At 45.6% G+C, this 22,233-nt stretch overlaps 2 protein-coding genes across 8 annotated transcripts in view; both read right to left on the reverse strand.

The window, feature by feature from the left end:
- tigara (TP53 induced glycolysis regulatory phosphatase a) overlaps window positions 1–1,270 on the reverse strand; it is a 34,545-nt gene extending 33,275 nt beyond the window's left edge. Inside the window, exon 1 of one of the 5 annotated variants that reach the window (XM_061775015.1) lies at window positions 987–1,270. In XM_061775015.1, coding sequence (XP_061630999.1) covers window positions 987–1,255 — 269 coding nt within the window. In that variant the 5' untranslated portion in view covers window positions 1,256–1,270. The remainder of the gene's footprint in view (window positions 1–986) is intronic. The other 4 variants (XM_061775016.1, XM_061775014.1, XM_061775017.1 and 1 more) reach the window with 4 other exon arrangements.
- A 2,235-nt stretch (window positions 1,271–3,505) lies between these two features.
- ccnd2a (cyclin D2, a) overlaps window positions 3,506–22,233 on the reverse strand; it is a 202,419-nt gene continuing 183,691 nt past the window's right edge. For all 3 annotated transcript variants that reach the window (XM_061775020.1, XM_061775019.1, XM_061775018.1), the window contains 2 exons: window positions 13,160–13,308; window positions 3,506–7,373 (listed from right to left, as the gene is read on the reverse strand). In XM_061775020.1, coding sequence (XP_061631004.1) covers window positions 7,200–7,373; window positions 13,160–13,308 — 323 coding nt within the window. In that variant the 3' untranslated portion in view covers window positions 3,506–7,199. The remainder of the gene's footprint in view (window positions 7,374–13,159; window positions 13,309–22,233) is intronic.

Raw genomic sequence — 22,233 nt, forward strand, 5'->3', positions numbered from 1 at the left:
ATGCAAAATCCTCTGGGACCCTCCATATCCTGGCCACCACCACTTCCAGCTCCTTCCCTCAGGTAGGCGCTATCGATCAACGCAAACTAAAACCAGCAGACATTCCAACAGCTTCTCCCCTCTTGCCATTAAATTGCTAGAGGCTAAGTGACTCTCTGTAGTGTGTTTTTATGTCTCCAAAGTATTTTTTGTCAAAATGGCTGTCTATTGCTGTACGAGATCGGCTCCAACTACTGGAAAAGAAAAATCCTTGTGTGTTTTTGACATACTTGGCTGATAAAGAGGATTCTAATTTAAAAAACAAAAAACAAATAAACAGGCTTTCCAACTGTATAAGGTTTATTCGCCAAAAACATTGTTACAATGAAGAAATAATCTAACAAACACGAATTTCTTTAATTTTGTGCGATTACTTTTAGTATTGCGGTGGTTATTGATAGACTACAGTGTGTTGCTACTCCATGTCCAAATCGGGTTACTGCATCGTAAACCGAGGACCCCTTGTCATGCATAAAAACAATAACTCTCCATGGACACTCCCAAAAATATAGAACTACGCAATGAAGTTTCAAGCACAGCGTTCTTATTATCTGAGCATTTATGCATCGAAACATGATGCGTGTGTTTTTTGTTTTGTTTTTGTGGACGACATAAATTATGTTAATAGCAACGTGTTATTTAAACTTCAACCTTCAACCTGTGTAGCCCACAGGTCATCTATTTTGGGCGGAAGTGGATACTGCGATACCGAGAGGGGACGGTCCAATTATTGTGGACTCTGCTGGTCACTCTGATATACTACACTGTCACTGAACAATCAAAACTCAAGCTGAGATGTGTTGATTCGCACGCCCGTCACGATATACGCGCATGTATGCGTGTGTCAGCTTTGTTAGCTCAGTCACAGCAAATCACACAGAGTGTAGCTAGCATAGAAAGAGTGTGTAGCTAGCTGTTTGTTTGTAAATGGGAGCTGCTGCACTTACTGTCGAACAAACGTCAAGCCCAACATTAACGACTTCATTTCCTGGAGACCGTCAACCAAGCAACAAGCCTTCCGCATCCAATGTGAGCTGCTTTGGACGCCCTGTGACGGAGTTTCACAGGAACACGCGCACAAATGTACTCCTGGACTTCCCGGTAACCCGAGCGTCGAGCATACTGGTGTTAGTATGGACGCGAGGCCATTTTGGAGAGCGACCGTTTTGCCACCATTACGGTAAAAGCCGCGCTTTTTTTTTCTTTTCCTTTCCATTTTTCTTTTTTTCAAATAAATAAATCCAACGTGAATGTCCATTGGCAGGCGGTGTATTTATACGTTTAGTCCTACAATATGTAAAAATAAATACATAAATAAATAGCATGGAGGGAGGAAAGAAAGAAGGTAGTCAGGAAGAGAGGAAGTTTAAATGATGGAAGGATGAAAAGAATGGAGTGAGGAAGGAAGGATGAGAGGTAAGAAGGGAGGAAGTCAGAAATAGGGACGCAAACAATGATCCTATGAAAGGGAGGAAGTGGGGAAGGATGAAAGCGAGGGAGGGAGGAAGGAAGAAATGAGGGAAGGAAACAATGTTGTATGGAAGGGAGACTAGAAGGAAGGAAGGAGGAAATGAGGGAAGGAAACAACAACAGTATGGAAGGGAGAAAGGATTGAAGGAAGAGTGGAAGTAAGGAAGTAAATAAGGAAGGAAGGAAGGAAGAAAGGATGCGGCACGGTGGCCGACTGGTTAGAGCGTCAGCCTCACAGTTCTGAGGTGCGGGGTTCAATCCCCGTCCCCGCCTGTGTGGAGTTTGCATGTTCTCCCCGTGCCTGCGTGGGTTTTCTCCGGGCACTCCGGTTTCCTCCCACATCCCAAAAACATGCATTAATCGGAGACTCTAAATTGCCCATAGGCATGACTGTGAGTGCAAATGGTTGTTTGTTTCTATGTGCCCTGCGATTGGCTGGCAACCAGTTCAGGGTGTACCCCGCCTCCTGCCCGATGACAGCTGGGATAGGCTCCAGCACGCCCGCGACCCTAGTGAGGAGAAGCGGCTCAGAAAATGGATGGATGGATGGAAGAAAGGATGGTTTGAAGCATGACATTAGGGAAGGAAGGATGTAATGAAAATGGAAGGAAGGCAGGATGGAAGGAAGACGGGAAGGACAAAATGAGGGAAGGAAAGAAGGATGGTATGGAAGGGAGGAAGGAACCACCACCGGGTGGGTCATCAACACACAAACAAACCCACACCCGAGCATGGAACGCTAAAGCTGGCCTTGAAACCCTAATTTGAAACCTTAACCCTTTTTTAAAAATTAAACCGATTTGAAAGCCAGAATTCAAAACCCTGGAAAGCCTCACTTGAAACCTGAACCCTGGTGAGAAACCCTATTTTGAAACGCTACTTTGAAACCCCACCCCTCGCTTGAAAACCCCTTTTGAAAAGCTAACCCTCCGACTTGCCTTAAAACTCTATTTTGGAACCATACCACGCTCATCTCATACCGGGTACTACAGTTCTGAGTGTCGTAGTGTTGGACAAAAGTTTGAGCTATGTTGCAGTGTTGAAGGAGGACATTTTGAGCGTTTAAGAGATTAAGCTGTGTTTAATATATGAAATAAATAGTGTAAATATAATAGAACAACAACGTTTTAAAGTGTAAACGTACTTTTGGCCAACCCTGTACAATAGTTAGCAATTAGTCTACTTAGCTTGTGATCATGTACTGTACTCAAATACGATGTGGAAAGGAAATATGTTGGAAGGGGTCAAATCTTTATTGAAACGAGACAAACATTGCTCAATGTGATGCTGGAGACAACATTTCCAATTTGAAACCCCAAAAGGTATTGTAGTACATGTCTGTGCCTACTTAAGTAAATTAAAAAAGGATCATTACATTTCATGAGTATGATTTTCTTTCTTGGCGGCACGGTGAACGACTGGTTACCACATCTGCCTCACAGTTCTGAGGACCCGGGTTCAATCCCCGGCCCCGCCTGTGTGGAGTTTGCATGTTCTCCCCGTGCCTGCGTGGGTTTTCTCCGGGCACTCCGGTTTCCTCCCACATCCCCAAAACATGCGTAGTAGGTTGATTGAAGACTCTAAATTGCCCGTGGGTGTGAATGTGAGTGCGGATGGTTGTTTGTTTGTCTGTGCCCTGCGATTGGCTGGCAACCAGTTCAGGGTGTACCCCGCCTCCTGCCCGATGACAGCTGGGATAGGCTCCAGCGCGCCCGCGACCCTTGTGAGGAGAAGCGGCTCAGAAAATGGAGGGATGGATGGAACCTTGAATGGCTGTTCTATTGACCACGCCCCTTTTATAAACATAATGATTTTGCAGGTATGTTTGCAACCATTCTGTCCTGTCTGGATCAAAATGTCACATGTTCACTTTCAGGTTTCAAGTAATTTACACCTACAGCTGATCTGTACTTTGCTGGGCTCGATGCGAACACAGGAAAGATCAAGAAACAAATGTTTGTAAGAAGGAAGGCAGGCAAGGAAAAGAGCAGTGAGCTGATGTGGTGTCACACCCTTTAAAGCAGAAGTTTATTGAACAGAGGTTGTGCAACAGACATTTGAGGTACATGATATGGGTTCCGGGGGGGGGAGGGGGAGGGGGAGGGGGGTGGGGGCTCAAAGGGAAATGTGCTTCATTCAAATTTCCAGGTATCACAATATTTATGAGTCAAAATGACAGGTGTAATTCACCTTGTCCATTCTGCGGTAGTTACAATGGCGCACACATACAGACGCACATACGCACATTATCTCAGATCTCGGACCAAACTACGTCGTTCCCACATTGGGAATCCATATTGGCGAACATTCAGGGTAATTGTGATGGAATAAAGCAACAAGTGTACTTTGGCCATCACGGGAACGCTGTTGTTACCCAAAACATGTCAGATGTAGCACCAACATGAGCAAAACATGCTAGAAGACCCGCAGAAATGTTTTAACCCCCCACCCCCCTCAAGTAAGTCCGAGTGGAAGCCAAACAGCGGGACATCCACAAAATGCTAATTTGTTGTTTTCTATTCTATTCCAGGCTCCCTAACTGCAGAGGTATCAATGATGGATTGGTTTGTGTGTGTGTGTGTGTGTGTTTTTTTTTGTATGTAGCCAGTAATCCTGAGGTATAGGACATATACCACTGATGCAGAATGTGACTGAAGAAAAAGAGCAAAATAGATTCAAAAAGGGGTAAAGGAGACATGCTATCTAAGCAAAATGTCAAAACTGTACAAAGAACATTTCCAGTCGAATACTCATTTCATGTTCTTCTATCACCTTCTACTTCGTTTTTCTGAATTTATCTCTTAAGCAGTAAAATAATTATATTATAATACAAATGTTTATAAAATAGCAGCACACTCAAGTGACACATCACAACTCTGTAATGTTATTTTGTATAAATGAAACAAATTCATAGCTTTTAGCAGCGCAAAAAGACAACAATAACTCAATAAAAATATTGACTTTTTTTTTCTTGATGTCTTCACACCTCCTCTGTCCTCTCTTCACTTTGGAATACAGTATCTCTAAATCTTAGAAAAAAAAAAAAAACCCTTTTGTGGGTCTGGTCACCCCATAAAATATATCAAACACAAATTGAAAGTGTGGTCTCAATATATAACACACGCAACAAGACATTGCAGGAAAGACATTAAGTTTGGGTGAGAGCTTACATCCGGCAGAGGCAAAATGAAGGAGGGCAATTATCGAAAACTAGATGTTTTGGCAAATCTAATCGCCAAATTTGAAACAAAACAAAAACATCCCCACATTTTTTTTCAGTCTGACAACCAGCAATGTCATTGATGAAAAAACAACAACTCAAGCACAAGTGAAAGTCCAAAAAAAGAAAAACACGGTCGTGTCTCTCTGCCTGATGAACCCCCTCGTCGATTATTCGAAGCAGCAAAGCTCAAAGAGGACTGAATGACACACAACGTAGCCTTACACAATGTTGTTCAACATTTCTGCAGTTTCAAGCCAGCACCATAGAAAGTGAACAGCCACTAAAACACGCATCACTTGTGGTGGTTTGCAAACTAAAACAAAACAAAACAAAACCAAAAAAGACAAAAAAAAAAAACCTCATTGGCCTCTGAAGAACTTGTGCAAATATTGGATGTTACGACCACCCGAGCGCCGCCCCGTGTGACATGACTGTGGCTGTGATGCAGATAAATAGAAAGAAATATTCAAGTACAAAAAAAAATCTTGACAGTGTAAAGGAAAGCCACAGATGAGGCAACTGTTTCTTGGCCTTTGTTTTTGTTCCAATCCTTGGAAATGAACAAGCTCCTTGGATCAAGTTGGTCTTTGCTTGAATAGGAATGTTCGTTTTGATTGGAATGTCCTGTTTTATGTGACTCTTGCTTGACATAGGGGGTCATTGGGAAACCAGCCCTACAAAGTAAACCAAAGAAAAGGCTAAAAAAACAAATTGAAAGAGAAAAAGAAACACCCACCCACCTCCAAATCACCACCAATTCATTTTGATGTATCTCCAGGGGAGCATGTTCTCAAAGTGCTTTGCCATTGAAATCATATAGGGAGCGGAACACAACCCTATGTGGGACTCCAGATGCATTGACAATATCCTGTACTCCTCCAAGCAACAACAAAAAAAAGGAAAGTCATCCTCACATGATCTGGCAGCCTTAGTTCCTCATTTAGCATCCATGTAAATGGAAACCAATACATTAAAAAAAAAAAAACAAAAAAAAAAAAATCAACTCAATTAACTGTGTTATAGTACACCTCCATAAAAAAAGAATTTTAATCCTACCAAATCATTCTGCTCTCAAACCTCTATTGGGTGTTTTAGTCATCATTCAGCCACCAGTTGTACATCAGCAGCATGCTCCCACGTCCTGACACTCGTCGCCATTCTATTTCATTCGTCCATGCAAACTGTCTTTTCACACCCTGTCGCCTCCCTTCCCATGAACACAGAAGTCCCCCGTCCTCCTGTCGTCGAGGCATTGTCCTCTCCGCCGATCAAATGTGCTCTAAAACGCCTCGTGTTGGAGAGTTCTGCACTCCAAAACCCTTTGACTGAGAAAACACAACATTGTAACACTATGTGACAATATGTGGTCATATATCATTAACAGAATGGCAGTAATAAAACAAACGCCTCGCATGACCTATGAGGCTGAGGTTATGAAAGACTATAGAAACATGCTCTTAGAGGGGCACTAAGCGAAGTGAAGGTTCCTTCACTCACTCACGCACACACACACACACACACACACACACACACACACACACACACTGTGTCTCATTCATAGTCCATGCAGCAGTTTATTGCTGGCCAACAACAGACCTAGATACACTGCTGATGAATGAAGGCAGTGACATAGCATAGATACCCCGTTATACTGATAGACAAAGTATGTATGGAACCTCAGCCTGCTCCATAGTCTTCTAACATTGTAAGTGCCTCACGCCTTAAAATGTTTACTGCTAATTTAGATACAGGATCCCATTCAGACTGCGCACACATACACGCGCGCGCGCGCACGCACACACACACCGAGGCATGCTGAATCCGCTAACTGACCCATACATACAAGCAGCCTGACAAAGCAGCTTATTGATCTTGACTACTCAAAATATGTCAAATAATATTATTACGACTAATAATAATTACTACGACTAATAATGATGATTCAAATGATCCTTTCTCATCCCCGGATTTGGGACCCGCCAACGTTACGCATACTGCTCTCAAGGCTTCCTCTCCACATCTTGCTGATGGTCAAGATAACATGAATATATATCAAAAGAGAGAGCGAGAATAAGACTAAGCGCCCATACTTTGATCCCACATATGCAACTTTCTTCCAACCAGCTATGGTGACAATATAACTTAATGATCATTCTATACAATCAAAGGCAGAATGCAAATATGATTGGTTTCCCTTCTGTGCATCCAAGGCACCACGGAGCGTCATCATGCCCCAAATCTGTTGCTTTTAGAAAATCTAGATTTCGCGGGCAGGCGTTTGTCTTGAAGAACAGAAAAATCTACAAAAAACTAGCAAGCATTGTTCTTTTTCTTTTAAAGGGCTTGTGTTTTTAGCATTTTGTTTTTTTTTTTGTTCTTTTTTTCTGCTTTTAAGAAATATATTTTTTTCATGATTCTTATTTTTTGTTGTTGTTGTAAATCCTGCGAAATGAGGCCCTCTTGTGGTTCACAAGTTGATGTCACGGACGTCTGTCGGGGTGGACGACTGATCCAGCTCGTCCAGGCCTTTACTGCTCGGGCCTCTCTGGCTCTGCTGCTGCTGTTGCTGCTGCTTCCGGCCCTCACGCAGGCTGCTCTCTAACACGCGCTCGATCTGCTCCTGGCATTCTTTGAGAACATCCTGCAATGTGACGAGAGAGAGACACGCAAACTTAAAGTACCGTCGATTGAGCCAAGAACCATCGCGTGTATAATAGGTTGCCCGAACTTGAGAGTAGTGCAGCATTATGGAAGCGGTAACTGCATCATACTTTTTTTCAACTCAACCTTGTTACCAAGGCTGTAGTATGATTTGCTTTCCAATCAATCAGATCCAGATCCATTTATCTATCAAGCCATCCATTCATTGGTTCAGTTTACTGAGAGTAATTCTTCGTGTGTTTCTACACCAATTTAAGACTCCCATGTCCACTATGGCTGTAGCCAACAATGGTCGAGGTTCGTCTTTCACCACTTTTATTGAGCCAAAGCACACATTTTAGATGAAACAATAAACCACGAAAAAAAAAAAAATGTGTCAAAAAGTGGGGGATAGGAAAAGGGCACGAGCGCGACAAGTGAAAATACGTAAATAATTGACGACCATTATAATTGCATTGAGAAAAAAAAACAACTTCTTTTTTTTTAAACCCCCAAAATCTTGAATAAGCAAGGATATACCATCAATTAGCATCTCCGGGGTTGGTTCCCCACAAACAAAGAAAAGAAAAAATGGAAATCAAAAAATACCCCGCCTCTCGCCCAGAGTCGGCTGGGGTAGGATCGAGCTCACCTGTGACCCTGGAAAAGGAATGGGTGGAAATAAATAAAAGAAGAAATCATGTGAATAGGTGAACCACGAATATGGGAGGGTCCACTGTACACTAATAATAATAATGACGACATCATCACAAATGACTCACAATTTCACTCATTGCGAAATCTGGAACACCAAGCTATTCCTCTGATGTATGAATGGCAATTGTATCTTATGATAAATAGGGGAATTTCATCTATTTGTTCTGCCTGTCACTATTATTCACTGGCATAGCTAGACGACTAGAGCTACATTATTTGTAGTAAATAAATACTCAAACGTTTCACACCCAATTAAGTGAAACGGAATGATTTCCCACAGATGTGCCAAATTTTGAAGGTACAGATTTACGGTACAGATCTGGTGTTATTTGTGATGCCACAAAGCATTTGACTAGGACTCGCTCATCTTATTTCTAAGCTGCAGAACATTACCTTGAGTACGATTGAAGGGCTCAATACTAATCCGGTGGAAGAGACACATGGTACAGGTAGACTAGAAAGCAAGAATTTACTCTTCTTAATAGTTCGACTTGCTGCAAACTAGCTATTGTGCCAGTGTCGCCGAAGGAGAAAATTAGCCTCCACAACCATCTTTGTGAATGGCGAGAATTTGGTGGGCCCGTACGCCAGACGACGCTTGAAATGATCACCGACTTCCCAGGAACTCCCACTCGCACTGAGGCTGAGGGGCAGACATGACGCAGATCCAAGCATTACGTCAGGCCACCGGGGTTGTGCAGCGAACTCCGGCCCTATTGCACTTCTGTCCGCACACGTACACACCTGTGCCTGCCTATCCCCCCCCCCCCCCCCCCCCCCCCCCCGACTATCCTGCCCCTTCCTGAGCCATTCCCAAGTACTGAGAAAACAGAGGTAGCCTTGACAATGACATCTGAAAACACAGGTAGTACCAAAGCTATGTTAATTACATCCACCTCCTGTGGGAGCACAAAGGTGGTGCCTTTTTAACGAGAGCCAGTCCTTGTGCCTGCCTGCCTGCGGGGGATCCGCGGGAGGCCGGCCGGCTCGCCTTTCACCTTCAAAGGCGGTCGGGCAATGTGAGAATCCACCTGGGAGAGGAGCCTCTCAACGGCACTAAGCCCTCATATCCGTCTGCGATGGCTGGTCCGCAGTGGGCCGAGGACGGGGGGGGGAGCGACTAACTGTGGAGAGTGGGTACTAGTGCTAGTGCTGACTGGTGAATAGATTGTTAGCAGAAGAATCCCACAGATGTTGCATTGACAGTGCTGCAGGAACATTTGTTCACAATTGAGTGCACTAATCAAGAACATGCTTTTTTTAGTGGTGTGATAGTGTAACACAAAATGTCATTGCCACTAATGGAGTGATGGCTCCAAGTGCACCACATTTATTTATTTCTTTTTTTAAGAAAGCTGCAGCTAATTTAAACCTGAAGAGCCAGTGTTATTGTTGGAGATGCCGCCAGGCTCGGGAGAAACACCACATAACTCACAACAGAGTTGCTCTTCAGGAGCTGCACACGACCTGACTGACAAAAGGTCATGATGTCAAAGGTCCAACTGCACCATATATTACATACTAAAACGTGCATGAGATACGTTACCGAATTGTAGTCCTGGCTATTTATGCCTTTAAATTTGGTGTTTTTTGTTTTAAAGTAATTGCCACCACTAAATCGTATTTGGTCAACACTGGTGGTTAACGTCCATGAATACGGATTTGATTTTGAGTGGTTCAGATACGGGGGTAACCCAACTCAGCGTCCATCCCGAGGGGACCGCTAACACGGGCGCGTGTGCAAACGCAGCACACCCACCAACATGTGCCCCGAATGGGCGTAAAATCTCAATTCCCGTGAGAACATTAAGCAAAGCTCTAAACATGTAAAGTAACCGCCTGTGTCTTACCGCAAGAATGCATGTGTTCACCTCTAATAAGACCGTCTCACAGTCTCTGCAGCGCAACTCCAGCGACTTGCATCACACTTAAAGCTTTTATTTGAGGATGTTTAATGACTTCAGCGTGTGACTACTGGTAACATCGGTAGCGTTTTCAGGGAAGGCCGAGGGGCTCGTACAGCGAGGAAGACTGCTGGAGATAGCGTGTTTTAATGAAGTATCTTGCGGCGCTGCCTCAACCTGGCCAGCACATGACGCTCTCACAGGCCGCCATGTTGTTAGCGCGCTCCACCTCAAACATTCATCATATTGCAATAATCCGTCTGTGTGACAAGGCATGCACATTATTCCTGGGCGGCCTTTGTGACACCAACAGCAGGGGGAAGTCGTGCAGACAGACAAAACCAAAAGGAAGAAATGTGTGAAGCCGTGGAATGTGTTTCAAGTGTCGACTGTACCGCACAAGGCTGTATGGTCAGAGCTGGAGCGCGCACACAACAGACGACACACTTATCTCGAGAATCTTCCAGAAAGAGGCTGACAGTGGAAATCCTAACTATAGAAAATGCCATCATTCCTTTTTTTTCTGTGGTCCAGAACAGCTCACTTAGTGAAGCGCTGATCCTCCAAAATAAACACGTTTGGCTTGCTGTGGTCAACGCCATTCCGCAACTCCTATGAGCCTGGCTACACTGACATAAAAAGACATGAAAACTGGAGGAAAAAGGGAAACCATGTTTTAGGTGTCTGCTTGTGACTGACACAAAGGACAGCATCAATAAAATGCTTTTCCAAGATGCTGTACATTCACTTTTTGGTAAGCATTCAAGAATAAAGATGAGGCCTAAAATTGTTGCCGTCCAGCGAGGTGTAACTTTTTATGAATGTGTGCGCGTGCGTGTATGCCTCTAAAAGTGCACCATTCTAGAATAGAAACAGTGGTTAACTTTGTTTTACACTTGTATGACAAATAATAACATTAAAAACTTGCGCAGTTGATACATCGTTTTTTATGACGGTGACCTTTTGACACCAGAACATTTGTTTGACCTTAGAGCAGGGGTCTCTAACGCATGTTTAATTTCTAGCTGGAACTTGTACTGTACAGATACCAAATCTGCTTAATAAAAATATCCTAACGAAAAAGAAATACAGCATCAGACGTCATTACTCAACCGGACATGCTGAGGAGTATGCAAAATACCAGGGAGATGAGATGAGATGAGATGAGAGGAGAGGAGAGGACTGCTCATGTTCGGAAGTAACTGTTAATGTTCCGAACAGTTATTAACAAAGTTTGAGAAGATTGGATTCCTCGTTGTAATTCGGAATACCTAAAGCCCTTTTGGTGGAATACTTGATGTGGCCCAGACTATCTCCAGCAGCCCCCGGATAAGTCGAGGTTGAGATCCATGCCTTCTGCTTCTACAGTATCATTTCTTCATACATTACTATCATCTGTCCTTCACAGGAAGCGTGAACCAGGTGTGTGCGCACGCACGCAGTGACACACATTTTTCCAGCGGCCCAAGGTGGTGACTGGGCCTTGTCACATTTCCATTGGAAAACCGCAATGCGTGGATACCGCAGATGCCAGCAGGGTGCCAGGAGGGGGCAGCCTCGGCCGTGATGCCATTGGCAACGGGAGCAGCTTTGGCAAAACCTTTCCCTCACGACTTGGCTTGGAGCTTTAGCTCGCTTTAGCGATACCTTTGCTGGCCAAAAAAACAAATACAGAAAGTTGTGTGTCCATTTGGACTTTGGTTCAAAGCATCAGCAGGGTGCCTGCAGTCAAAATGGTCATCAAGGTAGCCCTTTGCTGTGGCATTGGACTATGACATGGATCAACTCTTGAAGACCGGCCGTGCCAGTGACTTTATGCTCACTGTTATCGCAAATACTTGAAAACGAAATACATGACAAAGTAGCTTAAATTCACATTTCTTAACGCTGTTTTCTCACTATCGGTGGTTCTTGAGTAATTTACAAACCAAAACCTACCCAATATATTTACTTTTGGTTGGCTTCTTATTTCTTAAGTCTCTCATATATGTTGAGTTAGGAAAGGTGCCCTCTGCTTCGCCTCCAGCCCGCGCTGCAAAGCACGGCTTGTCTGGATCCAGGAATGTGGGGAGTTGATCATAGAGCCATAGAGCGACTTAATTCCCTCAAGTCCTGAACCGTGCAGTCTAAACACACTGAGGTCCTGTGCTGCTCGGGCTATTTGTTTTTCCTCAGCTGATGAGTGGGACTTCACACAGCACACACCAGAGGGAGCCATGCTTTCCAGCTGGGATGCTTTATGGAGCAAAAGGAGGAGGCGGGAGAGGCTTGATTGTCGCCATGCAGAGCTGATGGTCCACCTCCCCCTCCTCTTCCTTAGACGCCTTTCGGGCCGGGATTTAACAAACCGGGGTCGGGGTCGGGGCCGACATCTATCTGCCCCCCGTGTAGGATGCGCGCACAAATTCTCGTCTTAACTAAGTCAACTAGTGCAAACCAAACAGCATCATTCTTTGACGCATTTCACTTGATTCTGACCCGAGGTGCTTCTCTTCCAGCTTGATCTTCAAATTTCTGAACACAGACCTGCATAAAATGAATTTTTACTCCTAATGCTGCATTTGGTCGACTGCAAATGAGCGAAAGCGTGTTGAGACTTGAGACTTCAGACTTCCCGCTGCATGATGAATGCCAGGTATCGCTAAAGGTCCTGCCGCTGTTTGGACTCGTCTTACCCACCGCAGCAACATTCCCAGGATTGTTTATATGAGGAGGCCCCACTCCGAAGAAAACCTGCCACTTGATAACGAGTCAGGTTTCTGACAAACATACAGGAAAAGCAAACAAATGTTCTCTTACTTCAATTCGACGTAGCATGAGTAACAAAGGCACTACACGGTCAAGTGGCAACGCTATGACGTTACATCCAATCCAAAATAATAGAAACCGCAACTATGAAGCAGTGCAGGTGTACACCACTGCAAGCTCCAAGAAGAAACATCGATTGATTAACTCATTCACTGCCAGCCTTCCCAGTTAACATGGATATTTGACTTCTAAAGCCGTCAATGGCAGCGAATGTGTTAATACCGCTCGGAATATCTGTGGATTATATGGAGTATTTATATTATATGTGCGCAATCTACTGGAAGAAGCGGATCATCCCCGATGTTTTACCAAACACAGGGGTACACGGACAAAATGAGTGTCGTAAACATAAACTCACCACTTCTGTGTTTGTGATTTTGGCCAGTAGATCTGTCAGACTGTCCCCCCACTGGGAGTGGTTCACTGAGTCCAGCTGTAACCCGCAGATTGCTGCCCCCACGCTTCCTGTGGCAATCATGGATGGAGGGTACATGGCGAATCTGAAATCTGTTCAAGAGGAAGAAAAGCTAATTGAGTAAACGTGGGAGCGATGCACACTGTTTTTTTTTTTTTGTAACTACAATATTAACCCCCCCCCCCCCCCCCCCCCCCAAAAAAAAAAGTAATTCAAATGGCATTTAAAAGTTTAAATTCAAGTTGACCCCATTGGAAAGTGACCGTTGTGTCTTTTAGGGCACGTCGATTATCATGAAAAATTTGGGGATTCCGGTGGGATAAATTTTTACGATCGTATATTTCTAGTTGAACTAGTTCTAGAAAAAGAAGCGCACAGTTACTTTGAAACAAGGAATTTCATGTCTGTCTATTTAACAGAGGATTATGTATTCAGCTGGTGCCGTTTCATAATTTCAGGTTTTAATTAATATGCTCCACAATAAGCGGACGGATGGATGGAAAAAAAGAGTACAGGCATGTGAGACAATAGTGTATGATTTGCTAATCCAGCAGTCAGTTGATAAGTAATCCTTCTATTGCACACAGTCTGAATGCAGCGCTCGCTAATGACCAGCAGCCTGGATAATGAGGGTTCACTCGGCTTGTAAAGGAGCTGAAAAGCAGCCGCCCTCCCTTACCTCCCCCCCCCCCCCCCTTTTCCCCAGGCCGGCCCCTTTTCTTCCATCTCCTGAGTAAATCGTGTGCTTGCTGAAAAAGCCCCATAGCGCTTGGAAAGGGGGGAATAAAGAGGCTCAGTGCCTCTGCCAATGCTCGCTGCTGTAGGTCCTTTTTCCACGTGTGGTCACAGGCGTGCGTCTCAAAGACCAATAACCTTGTTAGCTCCCCTCACTGTCATTCATAATGCAAATGAGACAGCTTGTGAACGGGCCAGAAGCCCGAAAAGGCAAGGCAACTGGCCTACAGGCGCGAGGGAGGGGGGCACGGCAGAGAGAGCGAGAGAGAAACACAATCACAGTCTCTCACTCTGCTATTCTCCCTGTACGTCTTGCTCAACTTCTACCTTTCTTTTTGGAAAGCACACGGCCTGCTCGGGGGCCACCGAATGACACACATGCCCCGGGCTTTGTCACGACAACAGGCGGCGGTTTGCGTTGGCGGCCCTCCTATCTCTTAGCATATTAATAGAGTGGCGGGCCAGCGAGAGGGAAGGCAGAAGAGTGTGACTCCATTGTCCGGAGTCATCACCTCATTTCACCCGATTGAGAGACACGGCATCCATCCCCTGTGGGCCGATAGCAATTCAGCGAGACGGGCCGGACAAAGAGTGCGGCTGGACGGCGGGGGTGCGGGGGTCAACAGCAAGAGGAAGATGAAGAAGGAGGGATGGACGGAATGGCGACAAGGCCACGAGGAGAAAAGACGGGAAGGTGGTAGGCGTGGTGGGAGAGCATCGGGGGGTTTGACATCTCTGCCGCACATCGCTCTCGAGTCTGTGTCCGGACCCTTGTGAGGTTTTGCAGGAAGAAAAGAGTTGCCCTCCAGCGACCCTCACCTCCTATCCTTCCCCCACAAGTTTGCCTCTGTTCCTGGGCCACCTAAGGGCCGGGGCAGGGGGGCAGCGGGCAGCGGGAGGGGGCAGAGGCAGCCTGCACATTAACATATTGCCATATTCAATTGCAAAGCAAACGGCATGCGATGGCTCTGAAGGAGATTTTTCTTCCTTCTTTTTTCCTCCAGCTGGAATCAAAGAGGTGGGCCCTTTGATAGCTGTAAAGGCAGCCCCTCGCTGCCTTTTTAACATGCAGAGCTAGGCGCTTTCTCATCGTGTGGGCTCACTGTTGACAAATAAATGAACTTATTATACACCCCTGTGTTCGCGGCTGGGCCTCTGCCAAGGGGCCGATTTATTAAAGGCGACCTCGAGCCAAGAGGAAAGAGCGCACAAAGACCCTCAGCATTACATCACTGCCGTAATAGTGCAACTTTCTCCAGGGGGGAAAGGAGAAAGACATGCGTGGATTTACTGTATGTGTGATGTGAGCACAGACTGACAGGCAAGGAGTAACATACGCACCCACGCAGGACACGGACAGGCGGCACGCATGTCGTTTTGTGGCCGAGCAGGGTGGCGGCCGGCGGGCGGCAAGCTGATTTTTCGCCGACAACGAACAAGGCCGCGCGCGTGCGGCCGATGCGGGCCGAAGAATGCTCGGGTTTTAGGAGCCGCTCATTGATATTCTTGTTGAGGATAAACAGTGTATGTAGCTGAGTGGGGACGCATGCCTGCGATGGAAAGCTCTGTGTCTCGTTTGGCCTCCACGCCTCTCAGTGCCTTCAATGGCCCTTTCTCTCTCTCTCTGTCTGCAACTCACTCAAACTCCATCCTCTCTGGTCTAGTCTGCTGCCCTACATGGCACACTCCTTGTGGGTGGCTGCAACGTATGCACATTCAACTTGGACATGAATTTACACTGGAGAGTTTGAACGCCGGCCATAATAATTGCCCCCCCCCCCCCAAAAAAAAGAATCACTCTCCTCTCCGACCCCCTCCTGGTTTTCCGACGCAATAAATCAAGGTCCTGTATTGTATAGATGTCCTGCCTATTGACCGTGTTTAGTCGATGTGAACATTCAAAATGTTCGGCTTGGTAACTCACTAACACCGCAAATGCACCATCATTCCAAACACCCCTCGACTATTTCCCTTGTTTCACATACAGACGAAAATGTTGTCAAGTCTATGACAAAGACTCCAAAAGGCTGTAATGAGTATACCAGGGGTAGTATATGACAATGCTTCTTTGTAAAGAAACTACATACAGATGCACAGCAACAAAATGGTTCCAGACTAACAGAAAACATTGTCGACATGGAAACATGTCGTTTTACGATTATGCAATGGAAGATGTCATGATAGAAAAGTTAACAGTTCAGTCACATAAAGATGACATAGCCAGATATATAGTGTCAAACGGGGGGGGGGGGGGGGGGGGGGGGGGGGGGGGGGGGGGGGGGGGGGAAACAGGACAACTGTCCCAGGGCCCTGAGCATTTGGAGGGTCCCTGGCTGTCCAGCAGGCGGCAGAAAGAACCCCCCCAAGCTCCACCGGGTCAACAAATAATATCTGCAAGGAAAACTTCGTCTGCACCCCCCACCCTGTTGACAAAAATATTTTTGGGGGGGAGAGGGCCTTTCATGAACGTGGTGGTGATACGTGCCTTGACACACAGCATCAGGAGCATCTGCGGTTCGGCATCTTGCTCAAGGATACTTGGCGTGGGTGCAGGGAGATCCGCTCCACAAAATCTGCGTTGAGAGACAGCCGCTCAACGACCTGAGGCACACCGTGTCACAAGCTCCTCCCCATCTCCTATTTCTGTATTGAACTAACACCAACCTTCTCCTGCAGTAGGCGCTCCCGGCGCAGCAGATAACACTACTAATATCAATCTTTACTATTAGTACAGTTACTATTAGTAGTAACAGTCTCACTCATTGCGGAGTGACACTGCTGCCACTAACATTTACCTTGTGGACATAAAGTTCAGGTGTGCAGCGAGAAATCATCTGATTTCATTTATTGGTCTGAAACGTTTCATTTATATGTATTTTTATTCATCAATCTAAGCCAGTGACATACAGTGACAGGAAGAACCATGAAAAGCTCTTACTCACACTAGTTGGCACAAAGCAAAATGAACCTGTGTGCCCACCTGTTGCCATTCATACAACAGAATATTAGCTTTGTGTTCAAACGAACATGCCCAGATTTCACAGCGCAATTGGAGAGTAGATGGAGAGAAGATCATCATCATTCTATTGTATACTTTGTGGGACGATTTAGTGTGGTGGTGTGCCGTGAGATGTTTCTGAGGTCAAATATGTGGCTTGGCTCCCTCAAGGTTAGGGAAAGGCTGGCTTCAGTGACCTCCAAGGTTAGAAATGCAAGCTTCAAGCAGCGATGTTGCATTTTCAACCACGGGAATGTAGCAGCATCCAGAGATAAATTCCCTTTGCGCTTCTGGTGTGAGTCAGATGGCCGCAGGGTTTTGAGCCGGGGTTGCTGATGGAGCGAACTCAGGATGCGCCGCTGCGTGATTCACCCGACTGTGTCACACTTCTGGATGCGGGCTACTTCCTTTTGATCTGTTGCCAATGTGGCGGCACCGGACGTGATCTCGCATGTCAGGGATGTGAGTATAATTTGTCGGAGGGGGTGGCTAATTTGTTCAGGTTCTGACGCATGCATTTTGAACATTTTTTTGTGTGACAACAAACAGCAGTAAAGATGGTTTCATTGACCACATCTGAGATGAATCATTCATTTCGAGACCACTGTGATGAGCGTCTCCATGCCGACGCCATTCTGGTCCAGTGAGATTGGCATGAACGTGGACATGAATCACCTCAAAATATTTGCACTGTTCCATAGAAATTGCACGGGCATGTTTGCTCACGTGGAGCTAAAAGGCATCCATGCAAGAAATGTTTGTATTAAAAAAAAACGGAAACAATAAACACTATCATTTGATTTGATATGGTTTTACATTGACTTGCGATTTATTTATTGCACTCTTTCTCTCAAACAGAGGAGAGCCAATGCCGAATTCGTATGACCCGCCGGTGGAATGGACTTTACACAAAGGGTGTCTTCTATCTAGTGAATTATTAGTTTCCCTCGGTAGAACTAACAAGTTAATGATCAAGTTACTTGACAGTTCAAAGCCACTTCCTAGCCCTCCTTTCCATTGAAGAGAGAGAGAGAAAAAAAAAAAAAATCAAACACCATTCATAGCGCGAAGAGCTGGTCCTCTGCTACTTGAACCACTCGTTAGCTACATCGCCACATGCAGGACAATGGGCTCTCTCGAATGGCCAACCTCCAGGTGTAGCTTTGCTAGCGACCGTCCAAACCAACATGCATAACATCGCAGTGAAGGCTATCGGAGTGGGCATATTAAAAAAACAACAACAACAAAACAAGACAAGACATAATCGCGGCCAGAAGACCGCAGCAGACAGTTTGGGGTGCATCTGTCTGCCGCGCGCACCCCGCCTATTCTCCCGCTTTGCCCCAATTGAATAAGAATAGACGAGGAAGCTCGGAGTGCTCGGTGTGCGTGTGTAGGAATGGAGGTTGATAATCTCCCTTAATGAGCTTGTTTCTTGGCTATTATCCGGCGGGCTGCCTGAGGGAAGGGCCGGTGTTTCCTATCAAGTGGCCCCGCGGCGCTGACCCTCACACGGCTCTACATATGAAATGGAAGGGCAGAGTCTTTTGTCTCCCCTCTCGCAGTCTTGAGCTGAGCCCCTCGAGCCATTTGCATAGTCCTGAATGGAGCAGCCAGTGTTATTAATTAATACAGAGCCAGCGTACGCCACCTGACAAAAACCCACCGAGTGGCCTGAACGGAACTGTTTCATCAAAAGCGAGGAGCTATTAGGAAGGAGAGGCCTTATTCTCCACTTACTCCTCTCTTCTCTTGAAAACACAGCGCTGCGGTTTTAGGCATGTTTTGTTTTCCATTAGACAGGCAGCGGTGGCGGCTTGAATGAAACGGGTAGGCCGCAGGTGAGCCGTTGTCAACTGTCTTGCAAATGTAAATCCTCCTGAGAACTCGCCTCCTTCTGCTGAGCCTGGCTCGGAGGAAGCCTCCAGGAAGATTCTCACCAGATACCGCAAGATTGACGTCTGGGAACACCCCGCAAAAAAAGGGTTTCGAATTCCCAGATATCTTCAGATGCATCAAATTGTTGACTCACTCGCACTCTTCTGTTTCTATGTGCTAATCTCGAGCAATCTGCGGAAGGTCTCTCTCCAAAGACGCATTGTCAGGGGGACTCGGCTCGTAAATTCACTTCCACTCCCTCAATGAAGCCGTTACGGACAAAGTGCATGCCGAGTCTTTCACAGTGTTGCTTTGAGAATCGCTAATATCGCTGACATGCTGTCATTACACAAGAATCCACAAGCACAACACAGTTGTTGTTTTTCTTCTTGCTTCCCCGCCCCCGCCATTGTCAACAAAAAAACCTCACCTTTCTTGACCATACAAAAATGAATTGTATCTTTTCTTTTAAGACTGCTTCTATGTCTCGCTTCGAATTAGTCAGTCAGTAAAGAGGCGTGGATGGGAGGCCATTGGCGGCAGGGCGAGTTATGAGTCATATTAATACATCAATCGTGCCGTGTTGCTAGCTTCCTGGTTTTGAGATGATGCCTAGCTACATGAGAAAGCTATCACCTCCTCCGGTGGGTAGAGGACGGAAGCCGATACGGTATATTTTCTCTTTGGCGGAAAACCTCCTGCGCCTTCTTCGCCTCCATCTACAGATCAAGTTAAAGGCTCTGTGTCCCTCCCTGGACTCATTTGATGTTTGACCTTGTGGGAACAATCCACCTCTAAAGTTGAGAGACAATAGCCCACCGAGCCTCCACCCCTGTCCGTCACTTCCCCCAATCGAATGCTCCTCAACCTGCCGAGTGCGCTTTGAAGTGTTACTGGATGCTACCGACGAGCCTCCAAAACACTCCAAGCCACCACATACCAGAGAGTGCCGACGGAGGCGGTCTTAAGTCCGCAACCTCGTCAATGACGTACGCGTCATGTGGAATATGTTTCACACTGTGGGTAATGCATCTCACTGAAGTTACATCGGGCCCCTGAGCCGTGCGGTCCTTTGATACGGAGCTCAAAGAAGAATGTGCGGAGATGTCTTTTTGCAACATAGGAAAAGTATACAGTCGCGCACTTCCATTGCCACGTTTCCTTTTTCGACTCAGCTCTAGTTGCCTTGCTTTCTCCACTTCAAACAACAGCGCGGAAAGCTGCGGAAACGAAGTTGCATTGAACGCATCAGGACATGCTAAAAAAGATCAACAATGGAGGAAAATCATTCTCCTGTATTTCCTTTGTGGTCATGGGAAAGAGACAAATTTGATTTCGGCAGTGTATTCGGAGACTATGGACTTTAACTCCACAACATAATATGGATTGTTTTTCGTACTTTTAGCCGTGCAGCGTCAAATCTTAAATGACGATTCTGCTCGACAGCGGCTTACGGTCACCTGAATGTTCGCGATTTGGCACACTTGACGGCATAACACCAGTTTGTACATAAAGTCCGTCACAAAGCGCCGTAGTCCGTCACTCACCTAACGCAGTAGTCAAGTCAAAATGACATGACATTTTTTTTGCATGCAACACACTTCTACACTGTAAAAAGGATAACTAGCAATTGTTGATCTCATGAAAGTTTTCAAACTAAACCGACTCAGAAATCAAGGTTTCGCTTTACGATTGACGGTCTGAACCAGTTTGAACTCGACCGAGCGACGAACTCACCTCCGACTGAACCTGAGCCGCTTAATGATAGTCCGTCGACAATTTCTGAACTGAAGCCCCCGAAGAAAACTTGACCAGTCGGATGTGAACTGAATTGTTTCTACCATTACGGATTTTTGTCTGGTCTGCAGTTTGATTCTAGCGTTTGAACATTTTCTGGACAGACGCGGGAACGGACAACCATTTTGCCCTAGCAGGTAAGCTAACAAAGATATTTCCAGCCCTTCACCTACTTCTATGCTAAGGTTTTATTTCAAAAAGTCACGTTTGATACTGTTTAATGTTAATCATGTCTGATATTCAGATACAGACTTTCATCATTAAATCAGACTGGCTTTTTTTTTTTTTACTGCACGTCTGCCGTAGTAAAGCTGATTAGCTTATTAGCCGTTTTGTAGTGGGTTGAGTGTTATCCTTGTGTGGAGATATGACGTTGACATTGACCGACAAACAAACTCCCGTTCCGCAGGTGCAGGCAGGCGTCGTCACGCAGACGCATTCACGGCAGACGTGCGCAAATTATATGACAGCGATATAAATAAGGCTACTTTCAGACAGCAGGAGATTTCAATCCCAATATTAAGTTTAGCATTGAACATTTTCCCTCATGTTCGGAGAGAGGTCGCGGAGTGCCAGCCTATGGTATCTGAGGTCCAGGAGAGATGGCTGTCCGAATTTATCCAGGAATTCTCTTATTCCAATTAGGCACAAGTTATTATACTTGGGCGGCACGGTGGGCGACTGGTTGGCGCATCTGCCTCACAGTTCTGAGGACCGGGGTTCGAGTTTGCATGTTCTCCCCGTGCCTGCGTGGGTTTTCACCCGTTACTCCGGTGTCCTCCCACATCCCCCCCCCCCCCCCCCCCCCCCAAAAAAAAAAACATGCGTGGAAAAGAAGTACACTAAACTGGAACATGATAATATGCATTTGCATATTGATACTGGTTTTTGAGGGTATTTCCATTCGTGTGTAAAAGATGTATTCACGAGAGGGTTTTGAAGTAGGTTTTGCAGTTGATAACATGGAACATGGCGCAGACTGCACAAGACAGGTGCCCAGGAATTTTCTGGGCTGAATAAATGGCAATATTCTGTTGATTGTCTTGTTTGGATATCTGAAGAATTTCATCGGATCACGAGCAAAGACCGTCTGGGGACTTTCGATGCATCCCTTGGCAAATTTGTGCCGGGCCTGCTGAAACTGTACAGGTCTAAGAAGGGAACTCTCGGCGAGAAGATGGAAGAACTTGATGAACAGGTGAGTTCATTATAGCTATGCCCATGTAAAACGCCAGTGTCATTTGTGGCACTATTCTACGTACAAGCGGTTCAGTTCGGATCAAGGTCTGCGCACGAGTTACTATATGTGGCTGGACACTTTTTTTTTTTTTTACATACTTTGTTTTTCTTTATTGGTTCTGGACTTCAGTGTTAACATCTGTGCTGTGGCGGTCAAAGCACCCAAAAGAAAAAGAAACCGTCAATATTTTTTTTGACAGAAATTGACCCGATTACCCATGACGTTCTGAAATGTACTTGAGGCACTGTTAAACAAAATCAATAAGATTTCAGATAACATTCAGTTGTGCTTTGTTTTTGTTTGTTTTTTCAAAATCTACTTATTTAGCATTATTCAAATCTAATTACAGCAACATACATTTCCCTTTAT

This window comes from Phyllopteryx taeniolatus, chromosome 5 (genome assembly GCF_024500385.1).
Source record: "Phyllopteryx taeniolatus isolate TA_2022b chromosome 5, UOR_Ptae_1.2, whole genome shotgun sequence".
Classification (NCBI taxonomy): Eukaryota; Metazoa; Chordata; class Actinopteri; order Syngnathiformes; family Syngnathidae; genus Phyllopteryx; species Phyllopteryx taeniolatus.